The sequence below is a fragment of the Myotis daubentonii genome, chromosome 1, assembly GCF_963259705.1.
Source record: "Myotis daubentonii chromosome 1, mMyoDau2.1, whole genome shotgun sequence".
Lineage (NCBI taxonomy): Eukaryota > Metazoa > Chordata > Mammalia > Chiroptera > Vespertilionidae > Myotis > Myotis daubentonii.
The window spans coordinates 52,374,935-52,395,443 of record NC_081840.1 but is presented as its reverse complement, the minus strand read 5'-3'; the positions used below and the strand labels follow the sequence as shown (position 1 = coordinate 52,395,443).

Here is a 20,509-nt window from a genome sequence, read left to right as displayed (position 1 = left end):
TTCCCCCCAAAGCATAGTGGGGATTGACAAATTTCACCCACATCCCTTCATTTTCTGATCTGGTACACCTTCATTGTCCTTTATACTATGCCTGACTGTTCTCTCCTCCACATTTTTGGGAAGAAAATCAAGGAGGGCTTTTTTCCCTGAATAATTCCCGACTCTATATTACACGAGCATCCCTCGCTCCTCCTTTTCTACTTCCCCTAGCAGCTTGGGCCTAGCTGAAGCTTTTCAGAGCTGTGTTCTTTTTCATGCAAGACAGAACGTTAAAGGCGGCTAGACACTTGATTCTGGCCAGGTCCAGTGAGAAGAGATGAGTAGTCAGTTTTCCCTAACGTCATCCTGTTGCTGATCACCAGTTTCTTTATGTCATGGCCTCTGATGCACATCCTCCTTCAAAGGGTGAGACGTAAGGTGTGTTGATTGTTGCCGAGGCCCTGTCCTTCCTTCCTCCGTTACAGGCACAACTCCCACTCCCTCCCTGATGAAACTTGAAAGGGAATCATGTAATCTCACCTTTGGTGACTTTACAAATTACCTCTCTTGATCTTCTTTTCTGTTTTCTGATAAATGTATGTGAAACCATTTTTCCTCAAACACAAAAGAAGTATAAACGTACCGAATGTATTTTACTAATGAAATAATTCTTGCTTTAAAAATATATGTTTTTATTGATTTTTTTTTTTTTTTTTTTTTTTTTAGAGAGAGAGGGAGAGGGATAGAGAGATAGAAAAAAACATTAATGAGAGAGAAACATCAACTGGCTGCCTCCTGCACATGCCCCACTGGGTATCGAGCCTGCAACCAGGGCATGTGCCCTGAACAGTAATGGAACTGGTGACCTCTTGGTTCATGGGTTGGTGCTCAACCACTGAGACACACTGGCCAGGCAATGAAATAATTCTTCTAGCCAGACTTGTGATACACAATGTATGGGATGTCTTGTGAAAAATCTTAGATGAGGCCCATTTACATGGAGATCCTGCTTTCTTGCATGGCATTTGAACCAATTCTGAGTAAAGTTTGGTTTTGACATCCTTCCTTTTTGCCTGCCCTACATATTCCCCAAATCTTGGTGAGGAGGTCTTCTGGGGTCTTCCTGCTATCCTAAACTCACTGCTGTAATACTCTCTCTGGTCTATTCTTCCTCTCCGATTACTCAAAATTAATTCCATTTTCTCCCTTTCCCACCTATCAAATTCCACTCTTTTAGTGTAAGTCATTACCTCAGCTTGGCTTTTGTAAGAAATCCATTTGGAACAAATTCACACTCATGAGTACATGACTGATAGGCCACAACCCTTACAGAAGATCTATGGTCTCAAAGAAAGATCCTTGTTAACCAAATAATCTTATTGGTGGGATTTCAGCTAATTTGTCAAAGGAAAATGAAGTAAGTCAAGGAGCGGGGAAGAGATTTAAATCTTGTTCAAGATTCTTCTAAACTAAGAGTAGGGGCTCAGCTATAATGCCTATACCATCTGTACCAAAGATCAGTATGTGTGATCTTTCAAGGACTTTTTCTTTCTCATTTGTGAGTTTATTCATATGAGAAATCATAGGCCCTAGCCCTTGTGGCTCATTTTCAGTGCACAGTGTCATCCTGTGCCCTGAAAGGTTTCTTGTTTGATTTCAGTTTGGTCAAATGCCTGGGTTTCAGACTCTGTCCCTGGTGGGGGCCATGCAGGAGGCAGCTGATTGATGCTTCACTCTTGCATCAATGTTTCTCTCTCACCCTCTCCCTTTCTCTCTCTCTCTCTCTCTCTCTCTCTCTCTCTCTCTTCATAACTATTTTTTAAAAATCATAAAAAGTTGTTATTCAACCACAACTCATCACATAATCTAATTAAAAAACAAAATCACATGCAATTTTAGAGGATCAAACATTCAATAATTTTTTTTTCTAAATGATCTCTTCCCACACTATCAAAAAGATCATAAAACATGGTGGTGGCCTGCAATGGAAGATTGGACACCAAATAACATTCAACCATGTGAAAGTCTGACGAGGGAAAAAAAATTCTTTCCCTTCAAACTTGAACTTTATTTGGCTGGGATTTTCTCACCAGAGTCTTCCTATTTTCTTTTTTTTTCCATGGGCAACTGCCCTCTTGATTAATCCCATTTCCCTCAGTCTTAGTTTTTCCAAGCAGCTGAGCAAACAAAGCTGTAGGCGGCCATGTTAATGCGCTTCCTCCCGCCAGCCCTCTGGGATGGGCCGCTGTGCATCCTGTTCATAAACCTGAATGTGCTTGGAGAAAGCAACCAGGATCTTCTGTCAGGATTAATTTTAATAGGCCACAGTCTGTCAGCCGGGAACCACAACTCTGGTAAATGGCCTTAAATTACTGTTTGCTGATAAAGAGGGAGATAGGAGCTGAAAACTTGGTCCCTCATTTCAAACAGTTTGGATAAGTAATGCAAGAATTTACTTTTAGTGTGGAGTACATTCTCTTCACAGCCTAAGCCCTTGGGTGGCTGAGGAAAACCTTTTGCTGCAGTGGGAGCACCGTGAAATACAAAGAGGGGAAATGTGGCTTTCTATCGAAGTATAGAGTTTTAGGGCTGGAAGGGAAATGAAGAATTTAGCTGCGATTTCCTCAGCACAGAGCTTCCTATGAAGATTTCTGTTTCTGATTCCTGTGCAGAGAAATGTTATTGCTCTTCCTACTCCGTCCACTTTTTTGTCTCCCTCTTTACCAGTTCCTTTAGTTTCCTTTTTTTTCCACTGTGTTTTTCTGATACCTAGTTCCAACTCCCTGTTACCTCCCTTACTTTCTCTTCCCTAATTGGCCAGGGCTCCTGTCAGTAATTTGTGAAGTTTTATGCTGAGGGACAGACAGAGGAGGCAGCGGGGCAAGACTGGCCCATAGATGGAGGGGTCAGGAGGAATTAGCACTTGTCTCTCCCTCTGTGACGTGAGCCTAGTCCCCATGGCTCTACCTGAGAAAGTAGTTTTGGGAGTGACTGGAAGAGGAGGTTTGGTAAATGGTATGCAGATGTCAGCTATTATTGTCCAATAAAGTCTTAGGTTTACCATTCTTTATTAATTTTTTATTAGCTATGGTTGCTATGGTTTGAAAGTTCAGCATGTTTCATTCCCAAATGGATGCTTAAAAAACAACAACACGAAAGAAAATAGAATTTATTTGAATCTGTTTATGATCCTTGGTTCCCATCTCCTCTCCATGTGCCCAGCACATAGCAAGGGCAGACCAAAAGCTAGCCTTCCCTCTTCTCGGTCTGCTCTCTCACCAGAAAGTCCAGGCATCAATCAGGCCTTGATTTTTCTAACAGATTAATGCTATTGGACTCTGTAAAATGAATCTCTCAGTTTTAGGAATCGGTTCTTGTGATTATCACTGCAACTGAGGACAGCAGCTGGAGACCCGGGGGAAGAACCACCGTTGCAGTTCAAGTCTGAAGGGCATCTGCTGGCAGGGTTCCTTCTTGCTCCCAGGAAGCCAGTCTTTGTTCTGGCAAAGGCTTAACTGATTGGACAAGACTTATCCTCATTATTGAGGGCAATCTGCTTTACTCAAAGTTTACTGATTTGAATGTTAATGTCAGCCAACAAATACCTTCACAGAAACATCTAGACTAATGTTGGACCAAATATCAGGACACTGTGACCGAGGCAAGTTGACACATAAAATTGACCATCACAGGCTCCTTTGTTGGTGATCATTGTTTCTAATGGCCTTGTCTGGTTTCAATCTTTGACTATCCACTCCTTTAAATTCTCTTTTGGGACTAACCTCCCACTAACCATCATTCTGCTGCCCGAGTTTCTGCCACTTGGCAGGAGTTGGGCTAAATTTTTAATTTACACTTGCCTCATGTGCCACTGCCACGATGACCATGCACCACAACCACGATGGTCAGTTCTAGGCAGAGAGATTGGGCATGCTTCTCCCTGGCCCCCTGCCGTACTCCTTCCCCTCTCACCCCTCTCCTCCCCCGTCCCTGCTCCAGTAATCCCAATGTGGGGACAGACCATCTCTGTGTGCTGAGAGGCCCAACAAGTGTGGAATCGAACACTTCCAGTCTTTGCTACATCAATATTGGTGTTTCCCAATCAGTATTCCAAGTGAAGGAAGCAAACTTAGATTTAAGTAAAAACTGTCTGACAGCAGAGGAACAGAACAGCTTAGGCTACATGTAGGGAGATCTTTTAGGAGCTTTTATGAAGGGCTTGGGCAGAGACAATGGAGGCAGCAGTGGGTGTATGGGGAGGTGCTGAAAGACTGTCAAGAGGCAGAGTGTACAGAGAAGAAGGTATTTAGGCTGCAGGATTTCGTGATCAGTTGGGCTGAAGGAAATAGTCAGGTATGAATACCTAGTTCCTGGTTAGGGCAACTAGGTGAATGTTATTGCCATTAAACAGTAGGAATTTTCTTTTTTTTATTTTTTAAAATATATTTCTATTGGTTTCAGAGAGGAAGGGAGAGATAGAAAATCAATGATGAGAGAGAATCATTGATTGGCTACCTCCTGCACATCCCACACTGGGGATGGAACCCGTAACGGGCGTATGGCCTGACCAGGAATCAAACTGATTCATAAGTCGACACTCAACTACTGAGCCATGCCAAACAGTGGGAGCTTTAAAAGGAAGAGTGGGATGGGGGAGGAAAATATAAGTTCAGTTTTAGACAACTTGAACCTAAGAAACCTTTGGGACTGCCCTTACCCTGACTCTAATTTTAGATCAGGACAAAACTCCAGATTTGACAACCCTGGAGAGACTGGTAACATGGAATTTATGGTAGGAGAGAGGTTTTTTGTATTTTTATTTAATTTTGTTTTATTTCTTAAAGTATACAAAGAGTATTACATATGTCTCCTTCTCCCCCTCCCCTTGACATTCCTCCGGCCTCCCCTACCCCCCAGTGTCTTGTGTCCATTGGTTATGCTTATACGCATGCATACAAGTCCTTCGGTTGATCTCTTACCCGCCCCCCCCAACCCTCTCCAGGCTTCCTACTGTAGTTTGACAGTCTGTTCAATGCTGCTCTGCCTCTGTATCTGTTTTTGTTCATCAGTTTATAATGGTCTTTATTATCCATAAATGAGTGAGATCATGTGGTATTTTTCTTGGCTTCCCAGGGGCCGGCACAGCCTCGCAAGGGCCGTCTCAGCCTCACAGGGGCCGTCCAAGCCTCACAGGGGCCGTCCCAGCTTCACAGGGGCCGTCTCAGCCTCTCAGGGGCTGTCGCAGCCTCTCAGGGGCCGTCGCAGCCTCACAGGGGCCGTCTCAACCTCACAGGGGCCGTCTCAACCTCACAGGGGCCGTCTCAGCCTCTCAGGGGCCGTCTCAGCCTCACAGGGGCCATCGCAGACTCGCAGGGGCCATCACAGCCTCGCAGGGGGTGCTGCATCCCATGTTGGGGGTGAAGGTGTGAGTCAGAAGCTCCTCTCGCTGTCTCTCCTGCTGCTCCCTTGTGTATTGCTGATGCTGGAAGTTTCTGAGAGCAGCCTGCAGGTGCTGGACATCATACTTTAACTGGTCAACATGAAGTTTGGCATTCTGTCTTTTGTTGGGTGGCTCCTTGCTGGACAAAATCTCCAGGCGTTCTTGGTGGCTGAATATCTGGTATGCTTGCTTGGATTTCGTTTTCTACTAAGTGCACAGACTGCTTGTCTGCCATCTCCCGGCGTCCCATGTGAGACTGGATCTGGTGGACCTGCTTGTGCGTTTGCTGGTACAGCGGTTCCATGTCACTGGCCCAGCCGGGTCCGGCTCTGGCTTCCTCCGAACCTGATTCTGCTTCTTGAGTGTGTTCCTTATGGATGTGAGGAATTGAAATCTGCAGTTTGTTGGGTTATGCTGTAAAAGTGCATGTGGTTCCTTTTGTGCCTCTGGCACAGCTTGGGCGGGGATGTAAATTGAGTAGGGCGGGGTCTCCGGGAATCACCAGGGCGGAGCAAAGAGCAATGGTGTCTCCCCCACTCCTTGCCTCTCCGCGACTCCGTGTCTCCACATCCCCGAGTGCTGGCGAGCAGCTCCGAGAGAAAGCTACACTAGCTCTCCGACCCGCTGCAAGGCCATCCCGCCTCTCCCCGTAGGGGTCTGGGACCTCAGAATCCCACCCCAAACAAGCTCAGTGGATTTGAGAGTTTGTAACCCTTTCTGATTGAAAAAAACCGCGCATCCAGTTGCAGCCCGCCTGGCGCACGACTTCATACCTCTGTTCTTGGTGCCTCTGTACATCCTACTCAGTCTCAATGCTCTTCTTTCTTTCCTTTCAGTTGTAGAGCTTCCACTGGGCCAGCTTTCCCATGGTTCTGAATGATAGCTGTTTGTCTTATAGTTGGTAGTTTCAATGTTGTTGTGGGAGGCAGCACACACAGGTCTGTACCTTACGCCACCATCTTGGTTCCCCAGGAGAGAGTTTTAAGGAGAAAGTGGTCAACAGGGTCAGATGCAGCAAGGAGGAGAAAAACGAAAAAGACTGCTCCTTGGGTTTGGCAACCAGGAGACGGTTCATGGCACTGGTGAGAGTGGTGGAGTTGTACAGTCAGAGAGTGTAGCTAACTCTTTGAAGAAGTTAATCTCTGAAAAAAGAAGAGGGTGGAAGCCAGAGATGCACTTTGAACAGCTTAATTAGGGGCATAACTGACATGCCATACATGTGATAAGTTGTGAGTTATCAACATAAAAATAATGAACATATCTATCACCCCCAAACGTTTTCACCTGCCCCTCTGCAATCCTTCCCTCCACCCTCTCCCTGCCACGCTGCATCAGTAGGCAATCACTGATCTGCTTTCAGACACAATAAATTAGTTTGCATTTTTTAGAATCTACATAAATTCTTTTTGGGGGTCTTCTTTCACTGAGTATAATTGAGAGTCATTGAAGTTGTTGCATAGACTATAGTATTCAAGTAAATGGACATACCATGATTGGTTTATCATTCACCTAGTGATGGACATTGAGTTGTGTCCAGTTTTGGACTATTACAAATAAAGTTGCTGTCAATATCTATAAGTCTTCACATGAACATACTTTCATTTCTCTTGGGTAAAAATTTAGCTGAGGGGTAGCCGGGTCACATGGCAGCTTTTAAGAAACTACCAAACTGTTTTCAAAAGTGTCTGTGCTATTTTACATTGACGTTAATTGTGTATAAGACTTCCAGTTGCTCCACATCCTTTCCAACACTCGGCATGATCAGTCTTTCACAGATTCTGAGAGTTGTGTAATAGTATCTCATTGTGTTTTTAATTTGCATTTTCCTAATGGCTAATAACATTGGTCACCTTTTGTGTACTTATTTTTCATCTGTACATCATCTTTTTTTTTAAAATATATTTTATTGATTTTTTACAGAGAGGAAGGGAGAGAGATAGTTAGAAACATCAATGAGAGAGAAACATCGATCAGCTGCCTCCCGCACATCCCCCACTGGGGAAGTGCCTGCAACCCAGGTACATGCCCCTGACTGGAATCGAACCCGGGACCCTTCAGTCCGCAGGCTGACGCTCTATCCGCTGAGCCAAACCGGCTTTGGCAGTACATCATCTTTGGTGAAATGTCTGTTCAAATCTTTTATAATCTAATCTTGAAGTAACAACCCATCACTTTCACCAATTGTATCCTGTTGACCATATTCTATTTGTTGGAAGCAACTCAGTAAGTCTGGCCCACATACAATGGGAGGGGATTAGACCAAGGCAGGACTGGTGGGTGTTATCCTAGAGCTGGCAATGACAGCTGGTTTCCCATTTCTCTTGGAATAAAATTTAATCTCCATATCTTTGTCTACAAAGGCCTGCAACATCTAGCCCTGCCTTTTTGTTTGCTTGTTATTTGGACACGTTTGAGCTCTTTTTCCTTGTAGAGCAAGCATGTCAAACTCAAAAGCTAACACAGGCCAAATAAACAAAGTATAAGTTTATGTGGACTTCAATAAAGCAAACGCTTCAATTTTCATAGGAACATAGGTTTATTTCGATAGAGACATGCTGAATACAAAGGGCTGAAATAAATGAGTCATCGTTAACATAAAATAGAACATTTTAATAAAAACTAATATTTTCTCTTGAACATTAACTTACCAGACACTGAATAACTGCACAAATTAATAAGCGTAACACAAATAAACCTATTTTTCTTGTTCTCTGAAAGCGAAATATTTCCTATTGTGCACACCAAACAAGTCACTACAAGACTAATGACGTGGCAATCGGCTGCTAAAATATTTGCTGCTTGTATTAGTGGGGAGAAATGGTGCGCCTGCGCATAAGGCAGGCGTGTGAGGGAAATGGATGCAATACAATTATAGTAATCAGTCATTAGCGAACATTGTAGTTTGTTATTAATAATTATGTATAACAGGATATTGCAAAAATTAAGTTACAAAATTTTTATTAAAACGTTTCTTACATACCGTTACATTGACTGCTCTGCAAAAATATTTGTTATGGGCCACATGTGGCCCACTGGTGGGAAGTTTGACATGCTTGCTGTAGAGTTTTAGTACTTGCTCTTCTCTCTACTTGGGATGTTTTTATGTTGGATTTTCCCATGGATAATTGCTTCTGATCATTCAGGTCTCAGCTTACAAATTACCTCATCAGAAAAACCAACCTCAACCATCTAATCAATCAAGGTAGCCTCTCGATCACTCCTGATCACGTCACGTGATTAAATCTTTGTGTGGCACTTACACTCTCTGATGGAATATATGTTTGTGTGTGGCAGGAAACTCATCTTATTCATTATTATGTACCCAAAGCTTAGAACTAGAAAGTTTGTGTATGGGTGTTATTACAAATTCAGATATTCATTATGAAACCTTGAAGTCCTAAGCTAGGTTGTGTGTGTAAAAGATTCTATCCCATACCACAGAAAATATCTCCACAGTCATTGTGGTTAATATTTATATAAAAAGTTTAAGATTTCTATGTATGAATGGGACACTTCATTAAGAGTAAGAGGAATATGGGGAAAAGGCAGAAAGAAAAATGATGAGATTTCGTCAGTATGCATTAGGAGAGACAGAAGTACAAACATGGCCCCCTTATAGAATTCCTTGACTTTACAATTCCATTAGAAAGGACAAAGGAATCACCATGCATAACACAACTGGAAAAAGACAATATGCCTCATGCAGTGAGGTTCTAACTCAACTAAGCACTGTAGTTATGCTCAAAAGAGAGCAGTTTGGGTTGGGATAACCTAGGAAGAAGGTGAGACTTGAGCTAAGATTTATAATGGGCAGGGAAAAGGGACAGCCTTCCACAGGAGGAAAACAGCTGGGGGCAAAATTTTGAGGCTTGACAGAAGGCATCCTTGCCTTGGACACCTGTGGCACAGGATCAGAAGAAGGGGTTCACTACTGAGGGGTAATAAAGGCCTCAGCTTTGGCCCAGGGACAAGATGAGAAAGGTTTGGGGAAGCTTGCCAGGGCACAATGACCTGAGCCAAGGATCTCACTCCAGTATTTCTCATTTAGTTAGGGCCAGAGCAGGTTATTGGAGTCCTTAAAAGCAGGGCTTATGTTGAGAATTTTGATCCATCAGTTAATCTGATCTGAATGGACTACATTGGGAGGAGACAGAAAAAGCTTCAACTGTGCTCCCTGGGGTAGCTTCAGATATTACTTAGAGCGTCTGTCTGCTTTGGAGGAAATTGCTGTGTTTATTGTAGCACCTTACATAGGACTGAGAAAATTTAAATTTCCCATATCAGAGAATGGGGAGGCATTCTGGGGCCATTCAAACCTCCCAGTTGATATTTCTTGTGATTCTTGCATGCTTCCTAGTCTTTCCTTTGGGACACAGCTCGTGTAGCTGAATTAAAAAGAGAGGATAAGAATGAGGTGCCACCTTCCTTTTCTCAACAGCCTTTAAAAAACACACACAACTCCTTTCAACAAATTTAAACATTTGAAACAGGCATAAAGTGAAGGGGATTTTCAGAATGGTGTTGTAGAAAGAGCAGCTGGGCGTTTGCATTTGAAAGCTGGTGCTGTCACTAGTGTTGTGCCCTGGGAATATTTACTACCGTTTTTGTGCCTCTGTTTTTCTAAAGGCAAAATCTGAAATCGTTAAGAGAGGCTCTGAAGCCAGACACCAAATGTTTGGACTTACATTTCCCTCCCCAGATACCTCCCCTGGTGCCCACTCCAACCTTACCATTATATTGTTTCCTTATTTGACTGATGTCTGCCCTCTCCAGCACTCCGTAAACTCCACAATGGCAGTGGCTATTGTTGGGATCATGGTGGCACTGAGGAACACTTTAAAACATATATATTGCTTTCAGAGAGGAAGGGAGAGGGGGAGAGAGATAGAAGCATGGATGATGAGAGGGAATCATTGATCGGCTGCCTCCTGCACGCTCCACACTGGGGGTCCAGCCTGCAACCCGGTCGAGCTCAAACACGGAGCCACGCCAGCCGGCATGAGTAAAACTTTTTAAAATTTAAACTAAATTAAATTTGACAGCATTACAGAGAGGAGAACTTTCTGAATTGACGGACGAAGTCACCACCCCTGCGCGCTCACGCCCAGGCGGGGCGCGACGTCCTCCTCGGAAACTTCCGCCCTTGCGCACTCCCCCCGCCCCCTCCCCTCTCCTTGTCTGTGTTTGTTTCCGGCGTTTCAATAAAGCTCGATTCGGCGCGAATAAAACCAGTCCTTCCGGGAAAATGGCGACGCCCTCGAGTGCCCCGGAGGCGCCGCCGGCCGCGGACCCGGCGCTGGCAGCGGGGGCTGCCGAGGGAGCCGAGTGCCCGCCGCCCCGCCAGCCGCAGCCCCCGCAGCATGTCCGCGCGGCCCCGCGGCTTCGAGCCGCCAGCTCCCGAGGACTGGGGGCGGCGGAGTTCGGCGGAGCTGCGGGACATGTTGAGGCGCCAGGAGAGACTTTTGCGCAACGAGTAAGCGTGGGTCCCGCCGCGCCGCCGCCGGGCTGGCTTCGGGCTCCCGGACGCGTCCCTCCCACCCCGCCCCGGCGCCCTCCCCGGGAAGGTGACCTTGGCGCCGGCCGGCCGGCCCCGCGGGAGCCGACGGCCTACGCGCCGCGCGGAGCCGCCCGGGCCCTGCGCTCCCCGCGGGCCGGCTCGTGTGCGCGCCCGCCGAGCGTGCCCGCGCTGCCCGGGCCTCCTCGGCCTCCTGTGCCCCCCGGTGTGCGGTGCTCGACCCGAGGCTTGGGGCCTTCGTCCTGTGCCCGCCCCCCCCCCCCCCATCGTGTCCAGCACATCTTCGCAGTTTCTCTGGATCCTTGGGGAGGAAAGAGGGGTTTGTCCGGCGGAGGAAGTTGGCTTCCCCTCCCGCTGGCGGGCGTGGTGGGTCTGGGCAGGGGCGCGACATAATGGACGTGAAGTTGAAGGGAACCGGCCTTGGCGGTGCGGGGCGCGTCGCGGGGGGGCGGGGGGCGGGAGGGTGACGGCGCTGGGAGGGCATCTGCAGAAGGTCCCGACGGGAGGGGGAGAAAGTGCGCCAGGAAAGCGGCTGTGGGCCGGGGAGCGCGTGGGCCGGGACCGATGTGAGCAGGTGGTTGGCAGGGGTGGCCGAGGTTCGGGATCCGTGGGGACCGTGGTCGCGGGGCGCGAGAGGACTCGGCTCGGGAAACGGGAACCCCCGCCGGGGGATGGATGGGTCGGAGGAAGAACGCGGGACCTGCCGTGTCCCCTCCCTCCCTCCCCACTTCTGGGCGGCTGCCGCTTGGGAATCAGAGAAGAAACCCAGCAAAAGGCACCAGGCATTCCGAGGGCTTCTTAGTAGACACGGGTTTTGACGGTGAGAGTGGGTTTTCATCTGGCAGCAAGTTAACTTTCGGGCCTCAGGACCCCTCTTTCTACTCCTGGCGGCTTACTGAGTATCCCGAAGAGCTCTTGTTTTATGTCTGTGGCCGTTTGCCAATGCATCAGGAGTTACAAGTGCGAAATCTTTAAAACACAGGAATACAGGCAGCCCTCTGGTTACGTGGGACCCCATGAACCTTGCCATCTCCCATTTCTTTATTTAAAAAAAGTTCCGTCATTTCGACATATGTACGTATGTGCTTTATGTTTATTATTACTGTATTTACCACAAGGTCAGGAATTGTTATCTTTCTTTTAATTTTTTTTTACTGTTTCACTTCATTACTGCTGTGTGTGCGCTCCATGTGAGTGATGTAGGTGCTCATGTAGGTGGGTTCCAACTTACACAGCAAAAATCGCTTTACCTCGCCTGGAAGGAGCGGATCTCCGACATAACCCGAGGACCTGTGTATACAAGCTCACACATTCTGTTAGCCAGAGCAGTGATAACCACATGTCCCCGTGGCTTCTGGAAGACTCCACTCTACCCATGTGAGAAAATGAGAGTGGAAATGGCAAAGCATTATTACGGAAATACTTTGGCCTTCCAGACACGGCCACCTCCCTCCCCAGAAAGGTCTTGTAGATCATTCATGCTTCTGTTGATTTTTAGAATATCTTATATAAGTGTTGTATAAAATACTTTGGCTGCAATCCTAATTAGATGAGACAGATGAGGCATATTCCCTACTCTTTCTGGATTCCCTTGTTTTTTGGGGGGTGGGGGTCGGTAGTTGGATAATTACATTCCTGCTTCGGGGCAATTGGAAGTCAGGTTTTTAACATAAAGATAGATTTTTTTCCCCTTTGAAGGTAATGCTTTGTCTTTATGTCTCAAGTTTAAAAACATGGCTCTAATGCATACATGTTCTTTTCCATTTGACAGAAAATTCATTTGCAGATTGCCCGACAGCGGTAAAAAGATCAGAGAGACTGTTGTCAAACTGAAAGCTGCCATTGCAGAACGTGAAGAAGTTAGAGGAAAAAGTGAACTGTTTCATCCTATTAGTTTAGACTGTAAACCAAGGCAAACAGCAATTGCAGTTGACGTGGACACAGCTAAGGCCCAGAATTCTGACCAGATACTTGATACTTCATCACTGGTTCCTGGCTGTTCTTCTGTAGATAACATCGCATCATCTAACACAGCCTCACAACAGGGACTTGTTCATTCTAGTCACAGAGGTGATGAAGACGCTCCCCAGGTTGGGTACCAAGTGACCAAGTGCCCAGCTTCCAGCAGCAGCGCCACCGCACCTTCCCCACCCGAAGCCAGTGGGTGTCTCCCTCAGCCTCCTGTGTCAGGTCCAGCAGAAGACAATTCTACCAGCTCCGACGACCTCTTCATTGACAGGTTACAAAGGATCACAATTGCAGACCCAGATGGGCAACATTCAGAAGAAAACGTGAGGACTGAGACCTTGACAGGCCTTCGTAGTGGGATACAGAAGAAACCTCATTACATGGAAGTGCTAGACATGCGAGCCAAAAACCCAGTGCCCCCACCACGTAAATTTAAAACCAATGTGTAAGTACCCTTGGAGACAGACCTGTCACAGAGACATAATATTTGTTAAACTCAAAAAATTGGGAGAACGCTTACATTCAGGGGACTTTGTGTGAGAGCTACTTGTATTTAGGAATGAGTGTACTGTGGAAACAGTGAGACAGGCCTGGCCTGCCTGGAGTGGAGGATTCATGTTGGAAAACACTTTAATATTTTAGCCAAATAATTGAAAAGGTTTTAAATAGCAGATGGAGTATTAAATTGCAGGATACTTAGCCAATATTTTATAATAAACAGAATTTATTATGACTTTTTCAGAACCATTTTCTGGTGTAGAGCTCCCCCTTTGATTAGAATGTCAGCCAAAGAAAAAGCAATTGCAGGAGCCCACGGGCTTTCTCAGCACAAATATTTTGTGTGCTCACTGGATGTAGCAGCAGGTGCTGTGGTGACACAGAAGTAAAGATTCTGCTCATCAAAGAGTTTAGGCTCTAGATCAGGACCCAGGGCTTATACACTTGGAAGAACAAACCATGTAACAACTTCAGAGGGAAAGAAGCTGAGAAGAGGTTAAAAAAACTGGGGTAGGGCGCAAACCCTGCTTCTAAGTTCCTTTTCATAGTTTTGTTTCTGAGCTCTTCAGAGAAAGAAAAGCTCTTTGAAGAGGAAAGAATGTTACTTATTTGTATACAGATGTGGCATTCAAATCAGGGGGTAGGAACTGGTACAGCCTAGATTTACAAGGGTGTAGCATTATCAGGTACAAAGTGGAGCCACCACTGCCTGCCTTTGAAAAACTGAAGACCTCTAGTTGAAAATACCTAAAACCATTTTTATTGTTATGAAGAGACTTTAAAGTTTAATCCTACCCCACTTTAACCTCAAAACGTTTTATTTCTTTCGTCTAGAAAACCAGGATTGTGTTACATTAATTTTTAGTTAGGAGTAAAAAGTAGTCTTTGATTAAGTAACCTCTCAGGTGTGTGCAAAGAAGTATGTTTCCTCACTTCTGGGAAGACAAACATATAACAGAGAATACCCTGATCCCAGTTTTGTGATCCTGTTATTTAGCTGGAAGCGGGAGTAGCAGTGAGGGCTACCAAGGATTAAGGAAGTTGGGCAGAAAGAGCTCCTGTCCACTTAGAGCAGGTCAGGAAAGGCTGGGCCTTGATAGAAGGCCATGGGCGAGGGGTTGAGGGGAGCATGAGCAGCTGCGTGGCAGTTGGAAAGGGGGGGTAAGGCTCCAGTTCTGCTCTCCCTTGGCCTCTACCTGCATGTTCTGGCTCCGTGGCCACCAGGATGCTGGAGACTGCCCTCTCCCACCTCTAGCTTTGGTCTTTTGGAACCTCAGATTTACCTGCAGTTACCTATGAAATGTGACTGTGTGGGTATCCATGGCACCTCAGGTTTATCATGTACCAAGTAGAACTCATTTCTTCCCAAACTGACTTTCCCCATATTTCCTAATTCTTAGTGTCACCTCCTCATCCCCCCTCCCCTTCCCAGGGTGTCTTCCTTTTTCCTCATCTCCATATCTTCTAGCCATGAAGACCTACATAATACATTTCCTTTGCCTTCACCTTCTTTCCTAAGGGAGGACTGTCACCTCTCGGGCTGTAACTATGGCCTGTTCCAGCCTCACGCCTTACCTCTTCACCAGTCCATCTTCACTGCTGCCAGAATAAAACCTGTAAAATCAAATCGGAACCTGTTCCCCAAAAAGAGCTTTTCACTGTGTCTGGACCCCGTCTACTTCCCGGGCTTGTCTGGCTGCCTTTTCTGTACTCTCCCTCTTGCTCCTCCTGTGTGCTGCAGCCATGCGCTTCTCCCTCTGCTGGGGTGCCCTCCTCCCCTCACTTTCTTGGTGGGCACTATTCCAGGACTCCTCAGATTTCACCATCTTCAAGTTTTTCTGGAAACCTCCTTGTCTCCCATTAGAATCGACGTTTCCTTTATGTTCCCATGTACCGTATATAGATATGAATCATGGTACCTGTGGTGGTATACAGGGTAGGTTTACAGTTGTTCATATGGAAAATAGTACAATCTACACTAATAAAAGAGAAACATGGTAATTGGCGTACGACCGCTACCCTTCCCATTGGCTAATCAGCGAGATATGCAAATTAACTGGCAGCCAAGATGGCGGCCGGCAGCCAGGCAGCTGATGCGAACAGGGAGGCTTGCTTGCTTCAGTGATGGAGGACTCCAACGTTCCCCGCCTGACTTGCCGGCCTCTCAGCTGCAACTCTAAGTAACTGTGTTGCAAATATAGAAGCTAAAAAACCCCCAGAAACCTGCTTTACTCAGCGGGGCTTCAGCCAGCCGGACCGCAACATTGTATCAAATACAGACGGTAAACAAAGGCCAGAAACCTGTTTTCAGCAGCCGAGGCCTCAGAGCTAAAGCTGGCCCAGAAGAAAAAAAAGAAAAAGAAAAAAGGAGTGGTTGGGAGCTTCAGTCCCAGCCTGAAAACAGCCCTCAGCCCCTCACACAGACTGGCCAGGCACCCCAGTGGGGACCCCCACCCTGAAGGGTGTGTGACCAGCTGCAAACAGCCATCATCCCCTCACCCAGGCTGGCCAGGCACCCCAGTGGGGACCCCCACCCTGATCCAGGACACCCTTCAGGGCAAACCAGCCAGCCCCACCCATGCACCAGGCCTCTACCCTATATAGTAAAAGGGTAATATGCCTCCCAGCACCAGGATCAGCAGAGCCTCGAGGCCTCCCCGCACCGGGATCAGCGTGACAGGGGGCAGCGCCCAAACCCCCTGATCGCCCTGCAGCTCTGTGTGTGACGGGGCGGGGCCCGAACCCCCCTGCCCCCCACGGGCCCTGCTCTGTGTGTGACGGGGTAGAACCATAACCTCCCCATTGGCCCTGCCCTGAGTATGAGAGCGGCGGCGCTCCAACCACCTGATAGGCCCTGCCCTGTGGGTGATAGAGGGTGGCGCCCCAACCCCTCCCCCCCCTCACGGGCCCTGCTCTGTGTGTGATGGGGTAGAGTCATAACCTCCCCATCTGCCCTGCCCTGAGTGTGACAGGGGGCGGTGCCCCAACTCCCTTATCGGCCCTACTCTGTGAGTGACAGGGGGGAGCACCCCAAACCCCTGATTGGCCCTGCTCTGTGTGTGACAGGGTACGGAGCCCCAACCCCCCTGATGGGCCCTGCTTTGTGCGTGATGGGGTGGCGCCGCAACCTCCCCATCGACCCTGCCTTGAGTGTGACAGGGGGCGGTGCCCCAACCCCCCAATTGGCCCTACGCTGAGCGTGACTGAGGGTGGCATCGCAATGTCCTGATCCGCCCTGCTCTGTGCATGACAGGGGGCGGCGCCCCAACTCCCCAGTCGGCCCTGCTCTGAGCCCGACCAGAGGCTGCACCTAGGGATTGGGCCTGCCCTCTGCCACCCGGGAGCAGGCCTAAGCCACCAGGTCGTTATCTCCCGAGGGGTCCCAGACTGCGAGAGGGCACAGGCCGGGCTGAGGGACCCCTCTCCCTCCCCAAGTGCACATATTTTTGTGCACCGGGCCTCTAGTCATTAATAAATAATATGGAATGAACTGTTGGGCATACTCACAACTATAAACCTCCTTTTGCCCCACCCCTATGTTGTGCTGAAATGGTTGATAAATTTATTTCCCTCTAATGGATAGTAAGCCCCTTTGCAAATGTTTTTTGAATAAAAAAATAAGTCCCTTGTGTGAGAGAGTGTGGTAGATGTATGTCTACAGGAAGGGGATATAACAAGTTTCCCTTCTTCAGGTTACCCTCACATCAGAACGATTCATCAAGGCACCAGCAGAGAAGAGGGTCTCCTCTTTCCTCAGAGGAAAGGCTGCGCAGGGATAAGCAGCATCTCGATGACATCACAGCAGCTCGGCTCCTACCACTGCACCATCTGCCTGCACAGCTGCTCTCCATAGAAGAGTCTTTGGCACTTCAGCAACAGCAGAAACAGAGTTATGAGGTACTTAAGAGCATTACTTGTTTCTGTCTGTATGTTGGATGCTACTTACGTAAGTCAGAATTTACTTCAGGGAGGACGCATTTAACAGAGGGATTAGGTGCCAGAGAAATGGCAGGTAAGTGCCATCAGCTCTCAGATGTGTGCCTCTAGTTTTCAGTCTTGAAGTTGCTAGAACTGCAGGAAGCAGCTGGAGGTGATCACAGCAACCTGCAGCACCAAACTGGTATTCGCCAGGAAATGCTGCCACATGGCACATCTCCGAAAGCCCTGGCTCTTAGGACACCAGAGTATCACTTGTGTCTTCTCCCTTCTAAAGCCCATGGGAGAGCTGCTCGGTGGTGGGATCTAACCAGGACCTGCAAAGAGAACCAGGGAAATGTGCCTCCGGCTCCCATCTCCTGTGATACATGGGAGGGCATAAAGGGGGTGGGGGAACAGTGTTGTGTTCCAACAGACAGTTGGACACTAGGGTTAGAAGCCTAATCGGCAGGCTCTTGTGAAGATAAAAGAATCTCCTACATACAGTGACTTAGTCATGTTTGTATAGGACTGTTTTTGAAGATCTGTATGTTCTACAAGAACTTTAAACAAGTATATTGACAATTTGTGTACAGAATAATGAGATGGAAGAAAATAGGTGTGAGAACCTTAGTGAGAAAAGAAAGGGTTTGATATACTTAGTAATAATTTGAGTCTCCAGAAAAATAGTAGCCTAACATCTGAATATTGCTTAGATTTTAATCAGGTAGTATACTAGTATAGCAGTTAATACAGAACCAGGCTGCTATTCTGCCTTGGCTTTTCATAATAGCTCAGTTGGCATGGATTGGCATCATCAGGGCACTCCTTTTTAAAGCCATTTTTCTTCCTCTCAGTGCATTAAAATTATACAACCATAGCATTGAAGAATTTTTTAAAAATTGTCTATATGGTCTTAAATGCCTGTCCTAAGACGTTTTTAGGTTGAATTACACCCGTCAGTTTGAAGTTGACTTCCTTGGCAGAGTAGTCGTAGCTCCTGCTTCAGTCCTACTCTTCCATCATGCCCATGGCCCGAGGGGACGATCCTAAAGGAGCCCCTGTGGTGGGGGAGAAAGCATGAGGAACGTGAAGGGCAGAGCTAGAAATGAGTGTTGCTGCCTGCCATACATCCATACATCGGCGGTTTGTCCTTGTGTGTATATCAGCACATTGCCAGAATCTGGAATTTACTTGGACACTTTTCTGCATAGTAATTTTCTTGGGACTTTATTTGGAGAAGGATAGTCAGCTTTCCAGTATTAACTTTTTGATTTTTATTGTGGCATTGAAAGGTAACTCATAAGCTTTAGAAGCCATGATTTAATCTAGGAAAGATGATTGTCAGTTGGAGAATCAGCACAGCATTAGTGATTTTTGACATTTGATAACTCAGATTGTTCTATGAGTTTGCATATACACATGTGTGTATCCACATACTTAAAAATATATCTGTATTTCTAACTGTTGTAATGTGAACTGATTACTCAGTTTCTCATGAAGAGGTGGGATATTTCCATGCACTTCATTAATGGACGTCTGTAACTACAGCTGTAGCAGGCTAGTAGTTCTCCCAGCACAGCTCTGTTGCAAGCTGTCAGGCTCGGTGCATCGCTGTAGAGCTCTAAGTTTAGGAATTGTAGGGACAATATGTGAGTGTGTAACTTCTTGCTTTACACTTTATTTTAAAGGAGATGCAAGCCAAGCTCGCAGCACAAAAATTAGCTGAAAGACTGAATATTAAAATGCAGAGCTATAACCCAGAAGGGGAGTCTTCGAGGAAATACCGAGAAGTAAGGGATGAAGATGATGTTCAGTCCTCTGATGGTGAATTCTGAAGATGGGCAGTGGGGTACTTCCTGACTCTGCCTGTTGAGATGTCATTTTCTTACATCAGACTTTCTAACAAGTATCAAGATCAGTGTCAGACGTTGAGGGAAATAATTTTATAAAGTTACGCAACGGTAGCTATAAAAATAGTTTGTCTTTCAGAAGATAACTTTCATGTACTGGAAAAGTTTAACATTTGAATGTTGTGTTTAAACGTATTAAAGTTTTGCAGTATGTTGTGTGTTGTCTGATATTTTAGTATATAGTAAAGAACATTTTTTTTCTCTAAACCAAATGAAAGCAGGTAATTGCTTTTTCCCTTCTTTTTACCTCTATCAAATAGCTTTTATTATATGCCTTTCAATGAAATACTTAGTTGTCCCACGCATCACCTAAAATGAATTAGGAAGATACAGTTCCCTCTTTTGAGTAATGAAGGGAGCAGTCTACAGAATTCTATGCATGTTTGCATGGGCTTATTGAGGCACTGGATGGGAAATACCTAGGAAGATACTCATGGAAAAATGCTTAAATGTTTGTTTCCTTCTTCTGTCTTCCCTTGGAAGAATGTTATCTTTCTTCTGGTTACGAATAAGGACTACATTTGACTCTTGAACAACGCGGGGGTTAGGGGTGCCAACCTGATGAGTTGAAAATTGTATATAACTATTTTTAGTTCATGTTGGAGGGTGGATGGTCTCTGAATGACCAGCTTTGCCCAGGGTAATGTGAAATATAGGAAAGTCTAAGATGACCGATGAGGTGAAGGGAGTAGCTGTTCATATACTTGACCTGATTTGAGTTCATTGCTCTTAACATGATAGATTCAGTTTGGTGAAAAAAAGTTTTTTTGTTTTTAAGCTACAATTGAATTATTGTCAATACATTGCCCCCCCCCCCCCCCAAAGAAACATACATATGTAGGCTACAGAAACCTCAATCTATATATTCATGTTTGTAGGATTATATGATTGTCTTCAGAGAAATTAACATGTATGTTATCAAAGATGTCTTTAATATGTTGGAGCTTTTAAACAGTGCTGAAAGCAAGAATAAAATGTTAATTAGAGCAACTTCATAATTTTAATGGTGATGTGTTACTGGTGCTTAATTAAATTTAACTTTCTTTAAAAGAGACTTTTCAAATACATTTAGGTCAGATGTACAAGGAGAGTAAGGGCTGAGGTCTATATCAAGCCCCCATTGCCCCCAGAAAAGCAAATTAAAACTATACTGAGCTAACAATTTCATTATTTTTAGTTTGTAAAACTAATAGTAAATGCTTTCACAGCATAAAGTTATTTGATTTTTTTTGTTAGAGGATGAAATAACATGTTACTGGTATGTCTGGAAAGTAGGATAAG

General features: G+C 46.0%; 1 protein-coding gene and 1 long non-coding RNA gene across 2 annotated transcripts; one reads left to right on the top strand and one right to left on the bottom strand.

The window, feature by feature from the left end:
- Positions 1-5,028: 5,028 nt before the first annotated feature.
- LOC132236882 (uncharacterized) lies at positions 5,029-10,422 on the bottom strand. Its single transcript, XR_009453398.1, has 3 exons — positions 10,150-10,422; positions 5,363-6,561; positions 5,029-5,125 (listed from the first exon to the last, which is right to left on the bottom strand). It is a non-coding gene; the product is annotated as an uncharacterized LOC132236882 (long non-coding RNA).
- Positions 10,423-10,633: 211 nt separating this feature from the next.
- Positions 10,634-20,046, top strand: POLR2M (RNA polymerase II subunit M). Its single transcript, XM_059700293.1, has 4 exons — positions 10,634-10,892; positions 12,706-13,347; positions 17,093-17,297; positions 19,007-20,046. The coding sequence occupies exons 1-4, from the start codon at positions 10,780-10,782 to the stop codon at positions 19,151-19,153; spliced, it is 1,107 nt and encodes a 368-aa protein (XP_059556276.1). The 5' UTR covers positions 10,634-10,779; the 3' UTR covers positions 19,154-20,046.
- The last annotated feature ends 463 nt before the right edge of the window (positions 20,047-20,509 follow it).